This window comes from Aptenodytes forsteri, unplaced genomic scaffold (assembly GCF_000699145.1).
Source record: "Aptenodytes forsteri isolate BGI_AS27 unplaced genomic scaffold, ASM69914v1 Scaffold264, whole genome shotgun sequence".
NCBI lineage: Eukaryota > Metazoa > Chordata > Aves > Sphenisciformes > Spheniscidae > Aptenodytes > Aptenodytes forsteri.
This window is the reverse complement of record NW_008795936.1, coordinates 2,188,831-2,210,201: the sequence shown is the minus strand read 5'-3', so window position 1 is coordinate 2,210,201 and position 21,371 is coordinate 2,188,831. Positions and strand designations below refer to the sequence as shown.

Sequence of the window (21,371 nt, the reverse complement as noted above, 5' to 3'; positions counted from 1 at the left end):
AACTTCTGGTGCATCAGAAAACTCAACTGCACAAATGAGGAAAGTAAAAATCAGCTGATTCTGTGAGCCACCATTTCTACAGAGATACTTGGTGGGCATATGCTTACAGGCACGTGTGTCTAATTTACGTATTTCATATGCTTTATTCTCTTTAACAATAATTCAGAAGAGGCTTAATTCAAATGAAACGGTGATAGTTATCTGTGCGGTTTGAAAGCACTGATTTATTCTTGGGTGCTGGTTGAAGGTATGGCCTTTATAAGTCAATATTCCTTAGAATTTTGAGTTTGTTCTCACTTAAAAATATTTGTTTTCAGACAACACTGGTCTCCCTATGGAAGCAGCTGTTTCTATCTGGCATTGAGATCCCATGGAGAAGCTGAGGAGGGGGATGGCTCTTCATATCCATGAAGCCTGGATACTTCTGTTTGTAATCCCTGCTTTGGTCTCTCCAGCTGCCATCAATCATGAAGACTATCCTGCCGATGAAGGGGACCAGACATCCAGTAATGACAATCTGATCTTTGATGACTACCGAGGGAAGGGCTGTGTGGATGACAGTGGCTTTGTGTACAAACTGGGAGAACGTTTTTTCCCGGGACATTCCAACTGTCCCTGTGTCTGTACTGAGGATGGACCTGTTTGCGATCAACCAGAATGCCCTAAAATCCACCCAAAGTGTACAAAAGTTGAACACAATGGATGCTGTCCAGAATGCAAAGAAGTGAAAAACTTTTGTGAATATCATGGGAAAAATTACAAAATCTTGGAGGAATTTAAGGTATGAAACTCTTTCGTCAGTATTTAATATTAGTGTGCTATAGGAATTGTATTTCTTTTGGGGACTCTCAAAGGCACTCAGTATTTTCTCACTGCTGTTAATTGGTGCTAAAGCTGAAGACCCTTTTAGCTTTGATGCAGGTCTGGCTAATGCAGAAGCTGCCACCTCCTCCCTCACGTGCACCAAGCGAGAGCCAATGGTCAGTGAAAAGTCCCCGCGTGAAATGCCAGCCCTCTGAATCTGCTACTCCAGACAAACTCCTTCTTTGCTCATAGCATGAGTCAGGTTGTACTACCAATGGTGTCTGTAAAAATGGTGGCAGACCAATACTGAGTGCTTTTTAAGAACGTCTTTTCTAATTTGGATAGCAAAAATTGATGGCATGGTACTGAGAGTTGTTACTCACAACTGTATGAGAATGCAAGTAATAGTATTTTCATTTCAACTGTGATAAGGCTGTCTAGAAAGGCAGAAGATTAATTTCTAGGCAGATGACCATCTCAAGTAATGGGAAGTATGGGGTTTAATTGTAATGGTTGAGTTCCTATTAGGAATGTTGTAAAGAAATCCTTCTGGACTATACCTTAAAAATAAGGCCACATTTTCAAAAATCATTACCCTTTGCACAACATGCATCCCTCATTCTAATGAGGTTGATTGCATGTTTTCAATTCTGCTAAGGAAAATAGCATTTCACAATGAAGAATGGGGTCTGCAAAGGCAATGGTTATACACAAGTTTGTTCTCCCAGGTCACATGGCTTTAAGATTCATACCTCCATAATTAATGACAACCTATAACCCTTCGTGGCTGTATGCCCAATCTCATTATACACTTGCCAATTTATTTTCTTTTCTGACAATGAAAATACTCCCATATAGGTCTGTGTACTTCACAAGTTCTCGGTAACATAGATCACAATTTCCTTTTTCCCAGATACTGTCATTTTCAGTGAAGGTAGTATTTAGTTCCTTTCTTCTATCATGTATGGTTTATGTTCATCTTTTTCTGTCCATCTGTAACTGCAACCACTCAGTATGGGCAAGTCAGTTTAATGTCATAGTCACAAGGCAAAACAAATATATAAGGAACACCTCCTTGAGGGCCATCCTGATCAACCTGTTCTCTGCTTTGCTTTGCTGAGGAATGTGAAGATGCTGATTTTGTGAACTGCTTAAATAAGTTTCTTCTTGCCATAGGAAGGCCTAACCCAACTTCATCCCACAAGCATGCTTCAGTGGTCCCACGTTGACTGCTACGTTGTCAGGTGATGAAGTGTCCCACCTAGGTGTAATTTTGCCACATGGTCCTTACGTGAAAGTTATAAGGAGTCTTTTTGGAGAGATTTCAGTAGGACAATAATGAGATGGATCTTCTCACTAAAGTATCTTTTGCATGTGAACGAAATACAAAAATACTAATCACTTTTCCTGAAAGAAATAGTTGCACTCTGATAACGGATTAAAGGATAGAGAAACAGAATTTAGGGAAGAAAGGCTATTAGAGGGAGATAGAGCCATCTGGTTCAATGTTTGCAGTGTTCAAAAAATGTGGGGTCTTGTGTGGAAAGCAAAGTTCCAGTATTCTCTGAGAAACACAAAGTAAATGGTGGCGTGCCACTCTCGCACACGGTAACCTTCAGTCCAGGACTAATGTGAGATCCTTCAGACTTAGTTTAGTTGACAGTCAAGCTTTTGACCTGGACCTGTATTTTGCTGAGAGCTCGATACCTTGTGGAATAGAGCAGAAACAGATTTTTTTTAAAATCTATGTGTTTACCTAGAATAAATAGTGAAACTCTTTTTTTTTTCCTCTAAGTAGTGGAAGAAATTCAGGCAATAGATACTGTGCACTTCCAGGGGTGTTTTGGGGGAAAAAAAAGGAGCACCCATGAACTATGAGTTTATAAATGCTATAGGAAAGGCAGAACTTCAGGATGGAGGAAACTGCTGCTATGAAGTGAAATCTTGACTTCATTGAAGCATCAGAGCATTTTACTGTTTACTTCAACTGAACAAAGATTTTATCTGCTATCTCCACAGAAGAAATTCTGAGCAGTCCATAACTTTTGTAGGCTCTGAGCTCTGCTCAGCCCTCGTCCTGTTAAATTGTTAAGGTCTGCAAACTTTCTCAAGCCCATTCCACACACATTGAAGTCTGTCTTTGCCAAAAAGGAGAGGCATTCTCCAGTTAATTCTGACTCAAAATCAGACTGCTTTCAATGGAAACGGAGGCACTGTTTTATGTGGGCTCGTAACCCTTTTACCCACTTGATTTACTTTTGCTAATATGTAGATTCCAAATCATCGTCCATAGAAGTGCTCGTCACTGCTTGGTTACAGCTGAAATTAGCCTCCATTTAAAAATCTTTTGCAAGTGTGTGTCTGTGTGTGTGTGCACACAAACATTCATACTTGCTCTCTAGTAGTATTACCAGGACTGACTCATCCTGTAGAAATTTCAACTGCCTGATCTTTTCCAAATTAGGATTTTTTTTTTCTCTAGGAAATTTTTTTCTCTAGGATATCAAAATATGTGAGAGTTTTCCATTTGGGAGAATTTTCCTGTCTTGTTTCTAGGTTTCTGTTTAGGTTTGGGGTGAGAAATCCAAATGTGATTTAATCTTTTTTTTTCTTACCACTGACAGTAACTGTGACTATCTCAGGGTAAAGGAGTAGTTATAAAGACCCATTTCTTGAATATTTACCTTTCTTCTAGTGAACTGATCTTGTAACTCTAATTTTTTTTACTCATAACAATCATAAGCGCAAAATATAAACATGACAACAAGCCATCTAGCTAAGACAGCTGTCCAAATGTTTATGCTTGTGCCCCTAAGTCGTTAACATGTACAAATGAAATGCTGAACTGAAGTTCAATTGTAAATCTAAACCCATTAGTAGTTTTTCTTGTATCCTTTTGTAAAACCTTGTGTCCCTGACAGATGGTTTAGTAACCCCATGTAGCATCTTCATAACTCTATTATGGGTCCTGGGAGATCTTTGTGGGTTTCGAGGCCCCAGCTGCCCATACAGAGCCTGCCTCATCCCCTTGGTTTGCCTGGGACTTATCCCCAACTTCGGCTGAGGCTGCGGTTCCACCTGGAAACCCTCGCAGAAAAGGTCAGTGCAATCTCCCTAATGTGCATCAAGATCCAACTCAAACATGTTTAATATGTAGATTGCTGCCTGGTGTTCAGGATTTTGACTCCTGTGGAGCAGTGTGCAGGAGAAAGGGAAGGTCTGGTGACTTTTACTGGGATCCCTCTATCTCTTTCCCAACCTCATTTTCCACTTCTCTCCTTGTCATTCTCAAATCTGGTCTCTCAGGTCTCCTCCGGTCCCTCTCAGAAGCGAACGCAGGGTGATGGGCAGCTGCAGTGGCTGCAGGGAAGGTGTGAAGGATGCTGCAAGTCTCAGGCAGTGTCTCTTTTCTCCAGAGAGGTCTGGCGGGGACTCTTGGGGTCACTTAGCAGCTTGCTTTTTCTCCCACACATCAGCCGTGTTTTGATTTCAGTCCAGGAGGTTAAGGTCCGAGTCCCAGGTGCTCCGTGCTTGCCTGTACTAGCAGAGCTCTTTCAGGAGGTCATTAACCCTCCCCTTTCTTCCCAGAGAGAGAAAACAAGCAAATAACAACTCAGACAGCAGTCTCGGTTATTGTAAATACACATGGTTGTGTTTTAAATGAATGTTCCCAGACAGCAGCTTATGTAAACTTAAGGAGACAGTGTATCACCAGCATGATGGATGTTCATTGGCAGCTTATGGAGAAATCGTACAAATATCAGTGAGACAACAGTCTTCCTAAGTGCTGCTTAGTTTTTACCCTCCTGCATAACTTGCTGACAGAGAAGCACATGCCTACCTGCATTTAAGAAACGCAATTTATGGCATTATTTAAGGTACATTTGTAGCCACGGTGAGGACCCTTTTGAAAATTATTAGGTTGTCAGTTTGAAAAGTCCATAATCACTTGAGAACTTCCTAGATCTCTCATCACCCAATATTGGCATATCCAGAATAACCTTCTATGGACCTATATGAATATGTAGCAAAATACCATTGCTGGGAAATGGATGATCGGTTCACAAGAGACTGTCAAGCTGACATCTTGAAATGTTCTCTTCATTTTAGACCCTACAGGCAGGAACTGCTCCCCATCCCTGCCAGAGAGTGAGTGCCGGGGACATGGTTTTCGGTGGCGTGGTGCCATCCTTCTCAAAGTCAATGGCAGAAATTTTCTAGCCACAGGCATTAAAATATCTCCATTTGCCTGGCAGGACATTGGGTGAGTTATCTTTTGGGTGGGAACACAAGAGGTTTTGGCATCACAACTTGGCCTTCCTGGTAATATTCATGCCAAAAGAGCACCTTCAACCTGCGGTTGTGAACTTGAGCTTGCAAACAGCTCTGAATATCAAGGACGTTTCTTGGGTGCTCTTCAGTGGCCGCCCTACTTTCTGCCAAGCACAGAGCTGCAATTTCTTCCAGCCATTGGCTCTGCCAGTACGTAACCTCTGCTGCTGCCTTTCATCTGCCTGCCCTTTCCAGTGACTTCACCTCCTTGTTCTCGCCCCTTCCACCTTCACTGCTCCCCTCCCAAACCTATCCTTGCTCAAAAAGTCCCTAGGTGATGTCCAAATGTCTGTCCCTTGCAGCAAGCACAAGTGTAGAGAGATGGGAGAACAGCCCATTGCCCCTGGGCAGGCCTCCACACTGTGGGGAAAAAAACCCAGGAGAGGAGAAATTTTAGTTTCATTCTTGGGAGATTTTTCTCCACTGACTTGAAAAGAGGCAGGATTTCACTGCTGGAGTTCTACTTTATTTTTCTTTCCCATGTTTCCTGCCACTATATCTTAAGTTCATTGCTTTGTTTTGTCCACAAATCATCTGTAATCCTTCAGCTAGGGCTTCTGTATCTCGCTGACTTTATGTCTTCTTGAGCAGCACTTTGCACAGTAGGGATCACAGCTCTAACAGGGATCTTCGGGGTATAATCAGAATCCAAAATAAATGAGGGACTATATAAGCATAGCATTATCATATACTAATTCTCAGCTCATTATGGAAACCTTTACTTCGGAATAGTGGCACCTCCTTCTCCTTTGTTAATGCTCTTTAAAAATGTTTTATTAATGCAATTATCTCAATATAACTTAACAAAATAAGACCTCTCATCAAAAGGCATTAGCACATGCAGGAGTGTATACAGCTGCTATCCCAGCATCTCTCACTCCCTGAAATGCAGTGTGTCCATTCTGCCACTGGAGAAAAGGAGACAATGAAACCAAAAAGCGATTCCCCACCCCCAGAACCATGCCAGAAATAGAAATTAAGTGGTGCAAACTACAGCCTTGCTCTGACCTCTAGTTACCCAGCCTGGGAGTGCAACCTTATCAAATATGAATGAAATACTTGGGACATTCCCGGAGCATTACTGACGGGATGATGCTGGTAGGTGAAAAACGAGTTTGTTGCAGCCCTGGGTTGAAAGAGAAGGTGAGGAAGAGACGTGTGCAACTGTGCGGTGCCTGGGGTGGTGCAGTGGGCTGCTCTGAGTCCCTCAGCCCTGCCCAGGTGTATTGAACTGTCCAGCTGCAGGTTTGGACTAGGGATGATGTGATTTTTATCAGCGTGAGAGAACAGAGATATGACACCTTAAATCTGAGGAGCTTCATTAGGCCACTAGAAAAACAAAGTGGGGAGAAAAGGAAGGTTGTTTACTGAGCTTCTCTGTAATATGAGTGTTCAGTTTCCTGGTGGATCCTGGAAGGAACTCAAATCATGGGAAGCTAATCATCGCAAGAACAAGCATTATTAAAACCTTTCAGTAGTATACTAACCAGTCATCCAAATCACTAGTAGTTTTTAGATCTTTGCTCGTAAATTACAAGAAACTGATTACTAACCCAAGCCAGCACGGGGCCCCAATTTTAATATTGGCATTTTTCTCTCCAAGATATGTGCAGCAGGTTTTTTTTCTACTATGACTCAAACAAATGGGGCTTTTTTTTTCTTCTTCTTGTGTGTTCTGCAATTTCACATACAGCTAGAAAATCATAATACAAAAGAAATTTCAATAACGTGCCTGTGCTTTAATAAAAGGAGCCATGAAAAATGCCAGCTCTGAAGATAGCATACAGCCATTGAAATCAGACAGGGGAAACAGAACATCAGTCAGATGGAAAAGTATGATTTATTATCTCCCTCCTGGCAAAATTACAGTGACAATGTCTATGCAAAGGAATCTGAAATTACTGACTTACTGTATTTCTGTCATAATTTGTACCAAGAAAACATACTAAAATAGAGAGGCATGTCACATATTGATCTGTAGTGATACCTGTTATTTTTTAAATTATGTTATGTACTTAGCTACTGATTCTATAACATATATATTACATTATGCACAAGTATATTATTACAATAGCTGAAAGAAGATGGGCTGTATTCAGAATTTGGCTACAAAAAATCCACGCTGTTGTTTTCCCCAGATCACAGTAATACATGGAGGCCCCAAAAAGCTCAGAGCTCAGTGACGCCGGCTCCGCTACAGACATACTCTCTCAAAGCTCCCCATTGAAATAAATGAAACCCAAAACACAAGCATCAGCATGATTCAAAATGACCAGGAATTAAGCACAAGCCCCCTTGTTTTAATCACAGTGCACCGGTGCGGGAGCGCAGTGCAGAATTTAGCCTGTACGTGCAAGCCCAAGGGATTGGTATTTTTCCAGTAAACATGACACAGGAATGCACGTGCCCAACATTTGTACTGCCAAAGCTGTGACTGGGCTTTCAGATATTTGCTCCAGGAAATAGTCCATCGGCTCTGCTTGCTTCCAGATTTGGGGGCTGTCCAGAGATCTACTGAAGGAGAGGAGATACCTCTGCATAGCCAGAGAAGAGGCTCTGACACTTCCTCTCCCCACCATTGCTGCTGGAGCTGTGCTGTTAAGAAAACGGGATGTGTAGTATATACAAGTGTTACCATCTCCTTCCAAGAGTGGTAAAATCCAATCTGAGGCATTATTATCGTGCCAGACAATGCTCAGTGAGGCCAAGGAGAGAAGCGCTCATCCCTTGGCTCTCCCAAGCTATGTCCATCTCTCTCACCCAAGATGTTTCTGTAAGGGTGGTGAGCATGAAGTCCTCGAGTTGTCAGCTTGTGAAGAAGGATGTTGTCCATAGAAATGTTGACCGACCATTGGCGAGAAGTTTTTTACACAACCGTTTCCTACCAGAGAGAGAGGAAGTGCAGGTGTGTGTTGCTACTGGAATGTAGCAGAATTGCGTTCATTAAAAATAATGCTCAATTAGCTAATTATCCTAGTTATTGTTTTTAAGACTGTAATTAGATAAGTCATGTAATGACAACGCTCAGTCTAGTTGCAAAATAAAAATACATGTAGCTTTAGGCTTCCTTACTCTTTGTTCTATGGTACAGTTCAGAGGTAATTCTTTGGGAATTATAATAAAATTGGTATGCTTGGAGGAGCATTAGGGTTTGAAGCAGCTCCTCGAAGCAGACTCTCTCAGTCTGTTACCTGTGGTCATCCCAGGCAGGAAAAGCTTTCTGACTGAGGGTTAACCCAGTGTGCTCCCTGTGTTAGCAGACCCCAGTGTATTCTCTCATCACAGATAACCTAATCAAACCCATTTTCATTTCACATCCTTCCCAGCTTGTGCTCATCCCAAATGTGATAACATCCCCTGAGGGCCGGAAACCTCCCGGACCCTGCTGGCTTCTCTCCTGAGGGTTTAAGCAATGGCAACTGGATACAAGGGGCAGACGGGAGAAGTTGGAAAATGCCTTCTCCATAGTGCCAGCTAGTAAAGAGCTGCTTTATTCTGTGGGGCAGGTGGGGCAGGTTCTCCATAGTTCTGCTATGAACTGCTGCAGCTCCATGGATCACAGGTGGCCCATTGGGATGTTACACTGGTGTAAAGTTCAGTACCAGTTAGATACTCCTCTGTGGAGTTGGCATGATGCTGACCTGAGATAATGATTTGCCTGAGGAAGCTCTCATGAAGCCTAATCCACTTCGCCAGCTGCCAGAAAGCAAAAAGTTAGGCTAGGCTATCAAAAAAGTACAGATAATGGAGAATGAGAGAGAAAAAGCAACCAGGAACAAGTCAGTATGTGATATGATGTGTTTGCCCCTCTCCCACCTCTCAACATGCAATGAAAACAGGACTGATGTCAAAGGCCAGGAGCAAAGGAAACCAAAACCACAGCAAACCCAAGCAGGCATGTGATGTTAACCCACTGGTACAACCACAACTCACTGCTTGGCAGGACAAGGTTTTGAAGCAGGTCCTGAAGACAGTGAAAGAGAAGGGAATGTGCGTGTAGATGTAATCATGGGCGCTCAGCACCCTTGAGCTCCTGTACCCTCAGCAATGTAAAGGAAAAAAGAAAGTCAGCTCCTAACCGCTCCTTGGACGTAGACTTGGGTTCAGCCAACATGTCTTTCCCTGGGAGGAGAAAAAGGCGGTACAGCAACAGAGCGTATTAATGGAGATCAGTAATGAGCTCTTGTCTCCAGCTCCGATGCTACAGGGAACCCTGAGCTTGGCAGAGGTGAGCAAGAGCAAAGCATTCAGGAAGGAGCTGCTCCTTCAGGGGGAGGGAGAGAGCATATTGGTGTGCCGGTGGGACACAGGAGCTCCCACTGCAGTACCAGGGTGGTGGGACCGGCTTCCCTTAGGACACAAGAGGTGCAAAACTGTGCAAAATGCTGAGTCTGAGGGTGATACAGCACTGAAATCTGCAGTGTGGGACCTACAGCAAGAGAAGCTCACACCTTCCCTTGACTGCCATGACCCAGCCAGGAGTCACCCACCAGGATGATTATTTCCAGCTACCTGAGCTGTGTGGGGATGTGGAGCTTGTCTTCAGACAAAGCAGACTGACTCCAAAGATTGCATTCCATTCGGCCAAATAGCCATCATCTGGGTATCTTGTGAGTAAAAGGGTCACAGGGCCAAATCCATCACTGGTGTAAATCTATCTGGCCTGTACTGTGGCTGTGGAAAGTGCATCTGACAATCCAGACAGAAAACTGCAGGAGAAGGAATGGGACCAAGATCCAAACCTCCTCCCCAGTGATGGCTGGTTATGTTATACCTACCTCCTTAATACAAATTCAGTATTTTATCAGTATATAAAGCTGATCTCTCCACCTTGTCCCATCTTTCAGCGTGAATGAAGGAGGAAACAGCAAATTCAGATATAGGGAAAACACATGTAAAAGGGATCACCTTTCTGACCAGGTCCTTGGTTCCTTTCTCCCTGCCCCAGGAGGCTTTCTCCTAGATGAGGCTCCTTCATTGCAAGAGCCTACAGGGAGGAAATGGAGAGAAGGAAGCTGCCAGCTGGGCTCGCTTTCCCTATTGATATTAAAAGGAGCTTAAAAAACGTGAAGCACATAAAAACATTTTGTCTGTGTCCGAACAGGGCTGCGCGTCGCATGTTGGAGCCACAGTCCCATCTGTTGTATCTGTAACCTTTCAAAAGGAGTCCCGTTCCCTGTGCACTGGGCATGTCTGAACTAAAAAACTATTGTAATAGAGTCATAAAAATTATCTCCAAAGTAATAGTGACCTCCAGTCCCCTCAGTCCCAGGGTAAGTGAGGTGCAACTATTGTAAGGAATAAAATGAGACATATATCAAATAAAAGAGAGCATTCTGCAAAAAAAAAGTGCAGAGTCATGTTGGTATGGAAAGCTCCACTGCTGCTCTCAGGGGAGAGAAACAACCATGAGACTGCAGATACGCAGCTCCTGTGCAAAAAGGGCCAGGGCTGGGCTCAAGGTTGTCTCTCTCTCACCAGCTCATGGAGGAGTCACCCTCCAGACCCCGACGTGGTTCCAGGAGCCTTTTAAACCCATCAAGTTGTGTGGCACATAGCAAATATATGAGTACAAAGCTCCTAATGCCATCACAATCCTGAATCATCAGATGTGGGACCAGGATGCCCATGGTGAGGCACATCTTCTGTGCTTCTCTCCCTCATCTGGCTTACCGATCTATAGTAGCTCCCCAGGAATTTTTACAAAAGGGTGGCAAGGATAATGTTGTTTCCAGGTATGGACAGGCATGGTCTGAGGCTGAGGGGAGGAGAGGTATACATGACCTGGGGGGATTACAGCATCTTTATGCCTTTCCATCTCCAGAATCCAAGCCTGGTCACCAGCCTGCTGGAAAGACTCTTGTAGCTGTGAATAGAGAGTTACCCCTTAGTTAGGGGTAACTAAGATCAAGCTTTGGTTGGAGAGCTGCAGCATCTGTAGGCTAAGAAAATAGGCAAGTCATCTTCAACCTCCTTGTGATGGGGCTGCTTTGAGTATAGGATGGAGTCAGCATTTATAGAAAATGTTTTCAGTAATGTATTTGTGTCTCTCTTGTCCTTTCAGTTGTGTGAGAAATTTGTCATTTCATTTCAGTCTTACATTAGTAATGCTTCTGTGCGTGTTGGGGGCTCCCTTAGAAATACAGGATCTCAGCATTCACTTCTGCTGCTTCTTGGAAGCCAGCTCCTTGTTTTAGCTGATCTGCAGTATGGTGCAAGCATTTTTCAATTTTTGGATGGCACAGTTCATTTGTATTGCTAGTGCTCCATATAAGTAGGATACAGCTCCAGTTTTTCACTGCAAATAAATTATCTAATGACTTAGTACTTTTTTGCTGTTGCAAAATCATTTGCAACCTGATGGCGTTTTCAGTGATTGTACTCGTCTAATAATCACTCACCGGATTGTTTATTTGAGCAACTTTCCACCTATGGAAAATCCAAGTCATTATGATTTCCGTAGTGTAATTGATACTGGGTCTCCACTAGCTGGATGGATGATTTCTTTTTTGAATAAGTGACAAAAAATGAGTGAAATTTTTGCTCCATGCAAGTGCTTGTATTAGCACATGCACACAAAAAGAGCCATTTACCAAACTTTTAACACCATTTAGACAGTTATTTATGCACTACTAATAGTAAAGGCAAAGTGAGCAGCCCAGAAGAGAAATAGGCTGATTTCAGTTTCACCTTCAGGTGGGACTCACTAGCTAGCTCATTCTCCACAGTTTGGCACCTGCAAAATTTCTCAGTTGAAAGCTTTCTCTGAACTCTCCTGCAATCTCCTGCTAATCTGCCTGAGATCACAGGCAATTTCAATAACAGTGAAAATTATTCTAATTTCAACTCCAGGAGTATCTTCGATGAATGCTATCCTGGTTTCTTTTTTATTCATCTCCCTTGGTTTATGACTTCCCACCTCAGCTGTAATGCGGAAACCATTTTTGCCTCCGATTTTATTCATCAGGTCCTTTTTAACTTTCTTCCCTTTCTTGCTTCCTGCCAATAAATTCACCGACTGAAACTGTAGCTACAAAAATGATTTCCATCAGAATTGCCATTGTCCTTAGCGTCATTAAAAGTTACAGCTATTCTTAAGATGTAAGTGCCCAATTTGACAGACTTCACTTTACATTGCTCTGCTTTTCCTGCTGTTTTATCTGCATAGAGCAGGATGCTATCAGTCGAGCCTGACTGAGGCAGGAGGCTGAATGTGATTATCCGTATGAGCGCTGGCGCACACTATCTTGAAAACTAAAACATGGAGAGATTGGCAGCAGCGATGGTTTTCAGCTTTCCTTCCCTTGGAGTCCAGCACTCGCAGGGGACGGGACACATCCAGTCCTTCCCGGGGACATGTAGGCAGGAGGTGCATGTGGATACAGCTAGTGGATCCGAATCTAAGGCAAGGTACTGACAAACATGTGCAGAAGTACCAGATTAGATCCATTGCATTCAAAACCGCCTTGACATCAGTAGAAATGGAGATGATGGCATCTCCTTCTTTTTAAGGGATTTCCACTTCTTTTTCTAACATGTTCTCAAAGGGGGAGAAAGCATTGCAACTCGATATTCAGTAAAACTACCATGGAAAACATTTTTTCCCTTTGCAATATAATCTAGAAAAGGCATATACTTATGCACCATTTCCTTTTTGGTGTTTAAAGAAGGTGGGAGCTAGCATGCCTTATTAAGGCCTGCAGTGATATCAAGAGTCCTGGCATCTGCTCTGCATTTGCTCTGGTGTGATGGATCCTTGGCTTTCCATGGGGGTCAGAAAGCAAGCCCACTGGCTTAATTTCTTGGTTATATACCACTTCAAATTCCAGTCAACCAAGCAGATTTCTCCAGTCATTCTGCCCATTTTGTAAATATACCTATTTGACTGTGAAAAGCATCACAGGTCCCAGTAGCAAGTCTATTCAATTCGGTGGAAATACTTAGATTGTCTTCTACTAACTTGAACAGCCCCTGCATGATGATCAGTGTGTGTCTATTGTAACATGATTAGATGGTTGTAAACACTTAGATGAAGCTTTTTTATTTCCTTCCTCAAAACAAATGTCAAGTATTTGTGATATAATAGTTGTAAAGTTTGTATTGCTCTGTAGTTGTTCGCTAGTAGCTGTGTGTAATTAACGAAGGGCTGTGGCGCAATAGTCAGCACAAGGACATGGTCCTTGTGTGACCACTTCATAGGACCTTGTCAATGAGATGAAGTCTTCGAGTATGGGATCGTGGGACATTCCTGTAAAAATACCCTCTCCAAGCTTAGCTGGAGAGTGTAGGAAGGAGGGGGAAAAGAGCAGCCCAATAAATCCTGATAACTGGATCTCAGAACAGATGACTAAGAGGGCAAATGCAAGAATTTGCAGTAGCTTTGAGCAGCCTGTATGCTAGCTCCAGCAAAGATGTAAACCTTCTTCCACGAGGCTGAAAACTTGGGTACGAAGAAAGTACCACGCAATTCAAAGTCTTTTCTTGAAAAGGTGAGGAGAGGTCCAAAGTCTCAGGAAGTGGCTGTGCTAAACATGCCTGGAGGAAATCAGGAGCTGGCATCTAAATTCATAGAGTAGGAGGTCTCAAGGAGTAACAGGTCTGTATATAATCTGGTTTAATGATATAAGATCCACTGGCTCTTGAAATACATAGGTGCCAAATAGCACTTTGCGTTCAGAAGGCTGCTTGGAAAATGGGCACTGTTTTTCCAGAGGGGTATAAGCCTCAAACCCCAAGTCTGAGTGAAGCCAGCTGGATTAATCACAGCTGATCACAGGAGGCTGCAGCCTTAAAACTTGGCCTGAGATGTCTTCTGAGCTGGGTGACAGCCCACATATAGGACTGAAATGAGTGCGCTTAGAAACCACAGTTAGCCTGGTGAATGTGACAGCAGAGCAAAAACTGAGGAAAATTGCTTCTGATTGACAGAACAAACAGGTAAAGAAAAAGTATCAATCATATGTCATCTTCAGAGTTTTTCGTTTGTCTTAGGTAAATCACTCCCTTTCCACCTCTCTAGAGATGTTTGTGTAGAAGCAGCTAAGTGTGATTGACAAGCAGACGTGTAGACAGAGAAATCCGTATTGGAGGCATGGAAGAGGAGGGCTGCAGTGTAATGTTTTATATATATATATATATGCTTCTTCCATTCACTCAAGGAGAATACTTACTACTCAGTAATAAGCTTTTGCAAGGCAATCTACATGTTATAGAAAAGTCTTTCACATATTTGGGGCAGCAGAGAGGTGGCTTAGGGTGCTGTAGTTGTGGACAAGGCATGAGATAAGGGTGAAATACAGGTGAGGTTCAGTAAGTATTTGGGGCAAGAGAATTTCTATGACTAAATGAGATGGCTCAGATGCAGTAAAGCTTAGGTCTTGCAGAAGCTTCTTGCAAGATCTTTCCTAAAAACTTGAAGTTTTGTGTATTGGTTATTGTGTGATTTTACCAGCTGCCTTGGTCTAAAAAAAGTTTGAATTGGATCTCTTCAGCTGTAGAGAAGCATAAAAGTGTAGATTTAGAGACTGAGTTTTGAATTCAATTTTCCATTTTCTTTTCTCCACCTCTCCCTTAAGTTTGGGAAGAATTAGTATTTTAGGCTATTTTCCTGAAGAGTTGTTTGATCATGCAATCTCCTTCTGTCTACCAGTCCTTCTGGATGACTTGGGGACTTGCTGGAGCCCTCAGCTGTAGACCTCTCAGAGGTACAAAATATCTGTGGTTTTATGAAACCTAGTAGACGACTAAAGAAGGACCCACGCGGTGCCCAAGCCCGTAAGACAGGGAGCCCCTTATCACTGTGAGAAGTACCTGGATGATGTTAGCAATCATAACTCCTACATGTGCTGGCATTTGCTTCCAAAAAGAGGGTGAAAATGGTGGGAAGCTGGTGTGTATGGGAGCGAGAGTGAAGATTAGGAGATACGGTATCCACATCTTGTTTGGCTTCCCGATTTCCCCTGCTCAGGGTGTATCTATCTTGTTTTTCATTCTGTTTCCTTTGCTGCCTTTTTAGTTTGTTTGTTCATATCATCTATCAAGTTTATCATTATGTGCTCATACACATAAAATCTTTATTAGCCATGCATATTCTCTATTCTCTGTTTTAATCTTCCTTCCCTCTTTCTTTGTTAACAAACTCTGCTGATTGCAGATGTTTCCCATTTGACAGCACCTGAGACTAAGGTTTTCCAGCCACGCAACCAGATGAATGCTGGCTCCTTCCTCCGGCCGCCCCGCTGTGTGGGACGGGGCCATCCCCTGGAACAAGCAGGGAATGAACCTGCCCTCCCAGCCAAACCTGCAGTCACAGTCCTCCTTGAGATCAATAGTCCAGAAGAGAAATAGAAGTTGGGCCGTGATCTTAGGTGTGGTTATAAACAGGGGTGTTTAGGGTCCACACCCTTGTGATTCTTTGGTCTCTTTGAAGTGACTGGCCAAAGGAGAGGTGAATCAAGGTCAGTGCTGAGACTGAGAAGGTCCTTTGTGCTCTGTGTCCTACTTCATCTGTTCTCAAAAGCCCTTGAATGGTGGTTAGATGTTGGCCACGTCTGCTTCCCACCAACTTGGCTCAACTTGGCCCCTGCACTGACAACAATATCAAAGAATGTATTTCTTCACTAGTTCTGAGGGTTAGTGCTCTCACCCCTGTCGTAAGTGAAAATTGGCTAAAAAGAATTTCAGGTGCTTTGCACTAGTTTTCCCAAGTCAAAATGCTGTACTGATACCTTCTATAAAAGGACCCAGTTTGCTCCTCTGGTTTTAATGATAGGTCCATTTCTTAAAACATACCTTGAACAGTAAGGGACCGTGCAGTTGTGTGGACATGTATCCATGTTATGACTGGGCACCATGAACATCCTTTCCTTTTGGACAATGGTGAGAAGAATGTTTCTGCACCAACATCTCTTGAAATCCTTCCTAACAAATCCTTCCCTAGAGAGTCCTCTAAGATTATTCAGCCTTGGACAGGTGGAGTGAATAAACCATCTTCTGGCCCAAGCCTTTTATGATCCTTTAATCTTAACACTTTTTCTAGAATATCAGTTTAAGGGACACCAATAAAGCGTTTGCACTGTCCATGTGGGAATGGCATAGCCTCTGATTTGTGTCCTCTCTCCTTTGTACTTCAGAAACCCTCTATTTTTTCAACCTTGTTTTTCAGTAGGGATAAGAGTTTCTTTTCAGGCACTGGTGTTAGATGGTGTTTGAACTTCAATGGCTACAAAAGTGTAAACCTCCTCTCTTCCATGGGGGATAAATCTTTAAATTCAGATTCTGGGACTCGCAAAGATTGACAGAGCTGCCTGCTGGATCCTCTGAAACGCTCCTAATTATGAGCAGTACTTGCACTGCGACAGAGAGCAAGCGAAGCAGCAGCATGTGTGTGGGAACACCACTGACCACAAAAGAGTAACTGCTGTGATCTGGATAAAAATAAGAGCAAATGAGGTAGATGGAAGAATCGGGAAAAAAAGCTTTGGGACATCTTTCACTGGTTCCCCGTTCTTCACTGATTCCCAGTTTGTCATTTTGCCGTTTGGTCTACATAATGCCTATGTAAATAAATAGAGGACTTTTTTGGCCAATGTCCCATAGTTATTCCACAAAAAGGGTAGCTCCAGGGAAATTAATAGCAGGGATGCAGAGCACACAGACAACAGTAAAAAGATGCTCAATCATCATGCTTGGGGCAAAGTCCTTTCTGAAAGGGCAGGGGTTTGCAAATCAGATCCCAAAGCACATCCCATGGGAGAAAGTACCAAGACATTCATAAAATAAGTGGACAGGAAGGCTGGAGTCACCCATGGAGGTAAGAGCCACAGTAAGGGGCACTGGCACGTGAACAAAGTAGTCAGATAGAGGAAGATCCTAGAGGCAAGACCAGGTGCCTTGAATATGATAAGATGGGGAAGAGGAGGTGGCTGAGAAAAGTCTTGTCATCCATGCAAAAGCAGTCTTTTCATTTGCTGGCTGCTTGTTCCTCGTACTGCCCAGGTGTGCTTTCCTTCTTTAATCGTGTGCGGTTCTTCCTTCCTGAAAAGCTGCTTTCAGTGTCAAGCAACATTGTGGTTTATTACAGTGTCATTTTCAGGTTAGACCAACAATGCAAAAGCAAAAGATGTGTATGTCATGTCTCATTTACTCAGTTGCAGAGTCGTTCAGGGGGATCTTCTGCTTTTGTTGACCATCTTTAAGCTGTTGATTGGGCTGCAGTCCATTGCAGCCACTGTAGTAGTTAAGATGGGGACAAGTCCTGAAGGATACGTCAGTGAAAGCCTCCACAAATCACAAGATCTAGTTCTACTGCTCCATATAATTAGCGATTAAAATGAGTAAAAACAAAGCAGCAATTTTCTTATTGATCCCTCAGCAAATAGTTCTGTCTATTCTCTTCTGTATTGTTTCTTCTTATTAAATAGCTTTGAATAAGAAATGTCAGTCAAATGAATATAGATTCCTGGTGCTTCAGACAGAAATCAAAGCAGGATTGAATGAGGAAAGATAATTAGAGAGAGGAATTCCACCTCCACAGACTTCTTCCCTTGCTCAAGGAGTGCTGATTTTATCTAAATTTCCAAAGCCGTGAGCAAATAAGAGGTGATGGGAATTATAGACTGCAGACGCTGAGACAAAGCAAGGGAAGCTTTAATTAGTGCATTTTATGGTAGAAATGAATTTCCTGGGAATAAATTATTTGACTCAAGACATATGGAGCTTCTTAGAGGTGAACTGAAAAGCTTTTTACCTCCCAGAACCAGGGCTCACAGGTTGTATCTGTCTTGTAGAAATGAGTGATGCATCACTGGGGTCTGAAACACATGGGGATGACTCCTCCTTTCCTTTGTATCTCACTTTTTTTTTTAATATGGAGGAATTCCCATTGCTGCAGATTCCCACCAATGCAACAGAAAGCGGAATTTTTTCCAATACCCACATTTACTCGTTCAAGTGTTAGTGATGGACCTACCGTTGCTGAGGAATTGGGAGTTACGTATTGAACCTACAGGTACTGAAAGGAAGTTATTTTCCTTTCAAATTCTCCTCTTATTCTCCTTTCTTAGCTCTGTTGTTGTCCTTTCATCAGACTTGCACTCACATAAGGACACTGGGAACCTTAAAACACTGGCCTTTCTATTTTTCAACAGATTTCCACAGCTTTTCAAAGGGTGAGACAGTGACAACTCTCTACTATTTGGAGGTAGATAGAGATTGCTGTTTGAATTGATGGAGCTGAAATGAAACCATTTAGCTGGGTGCCTTAATCCAGAACTCCCTGACGCCAGCAGAATTATTCAGGCTCTTAATTATTTACATATTCTGTATGAGGCAGTTGCTTACAAACCTTGTTGAAACAGGCTGGAGTGGGGCCAGGACCAGACCTAACGGTTATGTTATGGGAGTGCTTACAGACCCCTGATACAGGTGCTGTACAAACACAGAATAAAATGGTTTTGCCCCTCCAAGAACAACACTATTTTCCTCTGCTCTGAAAAGCGGGAATGAAAGCATATCAAGAGGCTGGCGGCCGGACAGGCCACCCCAGCAGCACCTTTCCGACAGCTTGGGGTTTGCTGGCAGTGGTGGTCTACGAGCTATGAGTATGACCTGGAAAATCACCCTGTCCTCCCTTCCTGGGAGGAACCACCACTCGTGATCTTCCAAAAATCCTGCTCTGCTGCCGGCCAAGTGTGTAAGATAACAACAGATGAGCAGAGCAGAGGTACAACCTAGTAGTTTCAGCTCAGTCTTTTTGATGAAGGGAGCTGAAGTCTGACAAAAGCTAAAAAACCCCGCACCCTCTCTGGGAAAACAAGTATCATGCTCACTGGTTTTTTGCAATGTTCTAGTTGCCTATTTCAAATGTTGCTATTTTGTCCTATAGGTTAATTTGTATTACCCATGATGAATGAATGCAGTCAAGAGGTATTAAACGCTGATGTGTTTATCTTATGGCAAGATAGAAATGTTGCAAACTTGTGAGCTACGGGAGGAAATGGGCTAATTTTAGATTTGTTCCTAGCCCTCGCCATGCGAATGGTGTCGCTGCGAGCCCAGCAATGAAGTTCACTGTGTTGTAGCAGACTGCGCAGTTCCTGAGTGTGTCAACCCAGTCTATGAACCAGAACAGTGTTGTCCTGTCTGCAAAAATGGTAAGAAAGTACTGTATTGGCTTTAACAAAGAGATATAAAGGAAACATTTTATTAAAATGTTGTTACTGATGCATTGCCAGGAGGTTTGCTTCCATCGACACAGGCCGGCGTTGGGGCTGTTACTTCTCCTTGCATGTCGGCTTCAGTTACAAGGTGACAACTGTGAAAATTAAGGCTGCCCTTCATGGTCTGTGTCCTCTCATTGAAGCTGATGGGATTGCTGACTTGAGTAAGGTTTTATAGGATTGAGCGCTGGTACTGGTGATAGTTGTTTGATATCTTTGCTTTTTTCTCATAATTAGTCTAACATGAAATCAAGTATATAATAAAAGAGAGAGTCTTTGTCCCTAAATTAAGAAGCCAATGGTTATTACTTAAGACCAGGAGAAAACTCACCAAAATCAATGGCAAAACTCCCACTGGGGCCAGTAAGACGCCCACCAAGCCTGTAATGTTGTAGGTTGTGTGCTGGAGTCTGTGTGTGTAGTGGTGGCCCTCATTGTCCTGCTGAAACGATTTCATGAACTGGGAGTCGGATTTAGCAATACTTTCAAGAAAGGTTTTGGGATGACTGAAAGTACCTCTTTGGAAAAGAAATATGTTTCCAAGAAGGTCTCCCTGGTCTTGTACCGCAGCCTGTACACACTTATGTCTCTGGAAAAGCACCTTTCTCCTAATGTAGATATGAAGACAGATTAAGAGGTGAGCTAGCTTCTCATAAAGCTCTTCATGGCTTTCTTAACATATAAGGAATGGCTTCCTAGACTCATCTTCTCATGTTTGGAATTCACTACCCATATATATTTCCTCTTACATACATCACCACTGCTGGATGAGAGTAATGATTGCTTTTGGATCTAACTGAAAATGTTTACAAAGAAATAACATTTTCAACACATTTTCTGCTCTTTAGGACAGAAAAAAGCAAACAGTTGAAAATGCAAAATATTTTTACTAAAGGAATTGGCAAAATTAAGACTGGTCTGGAAAATTATACCAAAAATACTACTTGAAATCCTGAGGTTTATATTCAACCATGATTTTTACTCAAAAATATTTTAAAAGGTTTTCATTTAGAGTTTTATGTTTCTGTTGAAAAGCAGAAAATGATCATAGGAAATTTCATTTGTTTGTTGTTGATGATCTTCAGAGAAAAGGTATGTTAACCAACTCTATCCACCACCTTTGCATATAGCCTGCTGCACTTCAGTATGAGGTTTCCCATCACACTCAGAAAGATTGATGTCTTGGGTTGATGACTGTGAGGGGTAACAGTGGCCATCGCCATGCCTGTCACCGTAGCTCAGACTCATTTACACCTGAACGAATGCCGCTCATGTGTGTTTGGCCTCTGTGTTCCCATCGCTTATAGGGTACCATGCTGAATCCCCCTCATTTACAGTGACAGCACTTGCCAATTCCTTCCCATCTGGTTCACATCACATGAATCCAAACCGTGAGCATCGCTCAGGCTTCCCAGGAGTGCAGACTCAAAGGTGGCTTCATACAGGTCCAGGAGCTGCTGGATTTGCCTACCAACCCTTCACCACCATGACCATTTCCCCCAGTAACCAGACTCCCCCACTTTGGGGGTCGGTGGCTTTCTGTGTTGCAGTCCCCAACATCCCTGGTGACCGGGAGTGGGCAGCATCTTTCTTCCAAAAACAGGCAGGGTGTCCAGATAACCAGGAGGAAAGGGAAAGAAGCAGCTCGTACTGATGGGAGTGAGGACAAGAGGACAGAAGGAAAATCAGCCACCTGCTGAAGGGGCTGCAGGGCACAGTGTAGTGACTGGGACCCTCAACTAGAAGCCAGGAGGCTTCCTCCATGGTTTTGCCAAATTTCTCCACTCCTCTCTTCACTCATCTGTTCCAGATACAAAGTTCTCTGAAACCTGTTTTACGCAGGGAAGTATTTCTTACCGTCCTTTTAAGTGCGGCTTACATGCCTTGGGGATCCTGGTCTCTGGGGCCAGGGAGACCGGGGCTTGCAGCACAGCTCTGACAGTGGTGAAGGGCAGCATCTTTCTTCCAAAAACAGGCAGGGTGTCCAGATAACCAGGAGGAAAGGGAAAGAAGCAG

The 21,371-nt window shown here is 43.1% G+C and overlaps 1 protein-coding gene across 1 annotated transcript in view; it reads left to right on the top strand.

Moving 5' to 3' along the window:
• The first annotated feature begins 370 nt into the window (after positions 1 to 370).
• VWC2L (von Willebrand factor C domain containing protein 2-like) overlaps positions 371 to 21,371 on the top strand; it is a 52,652-nt gene continuing 31,651 nt past the window's right edge. Inside the window, exons 1-2 of the mRNA XM_009285128.1 lie at positions 371 to 781; positions 19,160 to 19,289. Coding sequence (XP_009283403.1) covers positions 371 to 781; positions 19,160 to 19,289 — 541 coding nt within the window. The remainder of the gene's footprint in view (positions 782 to 19,159; positions 19,290 to 21,371) is intronic.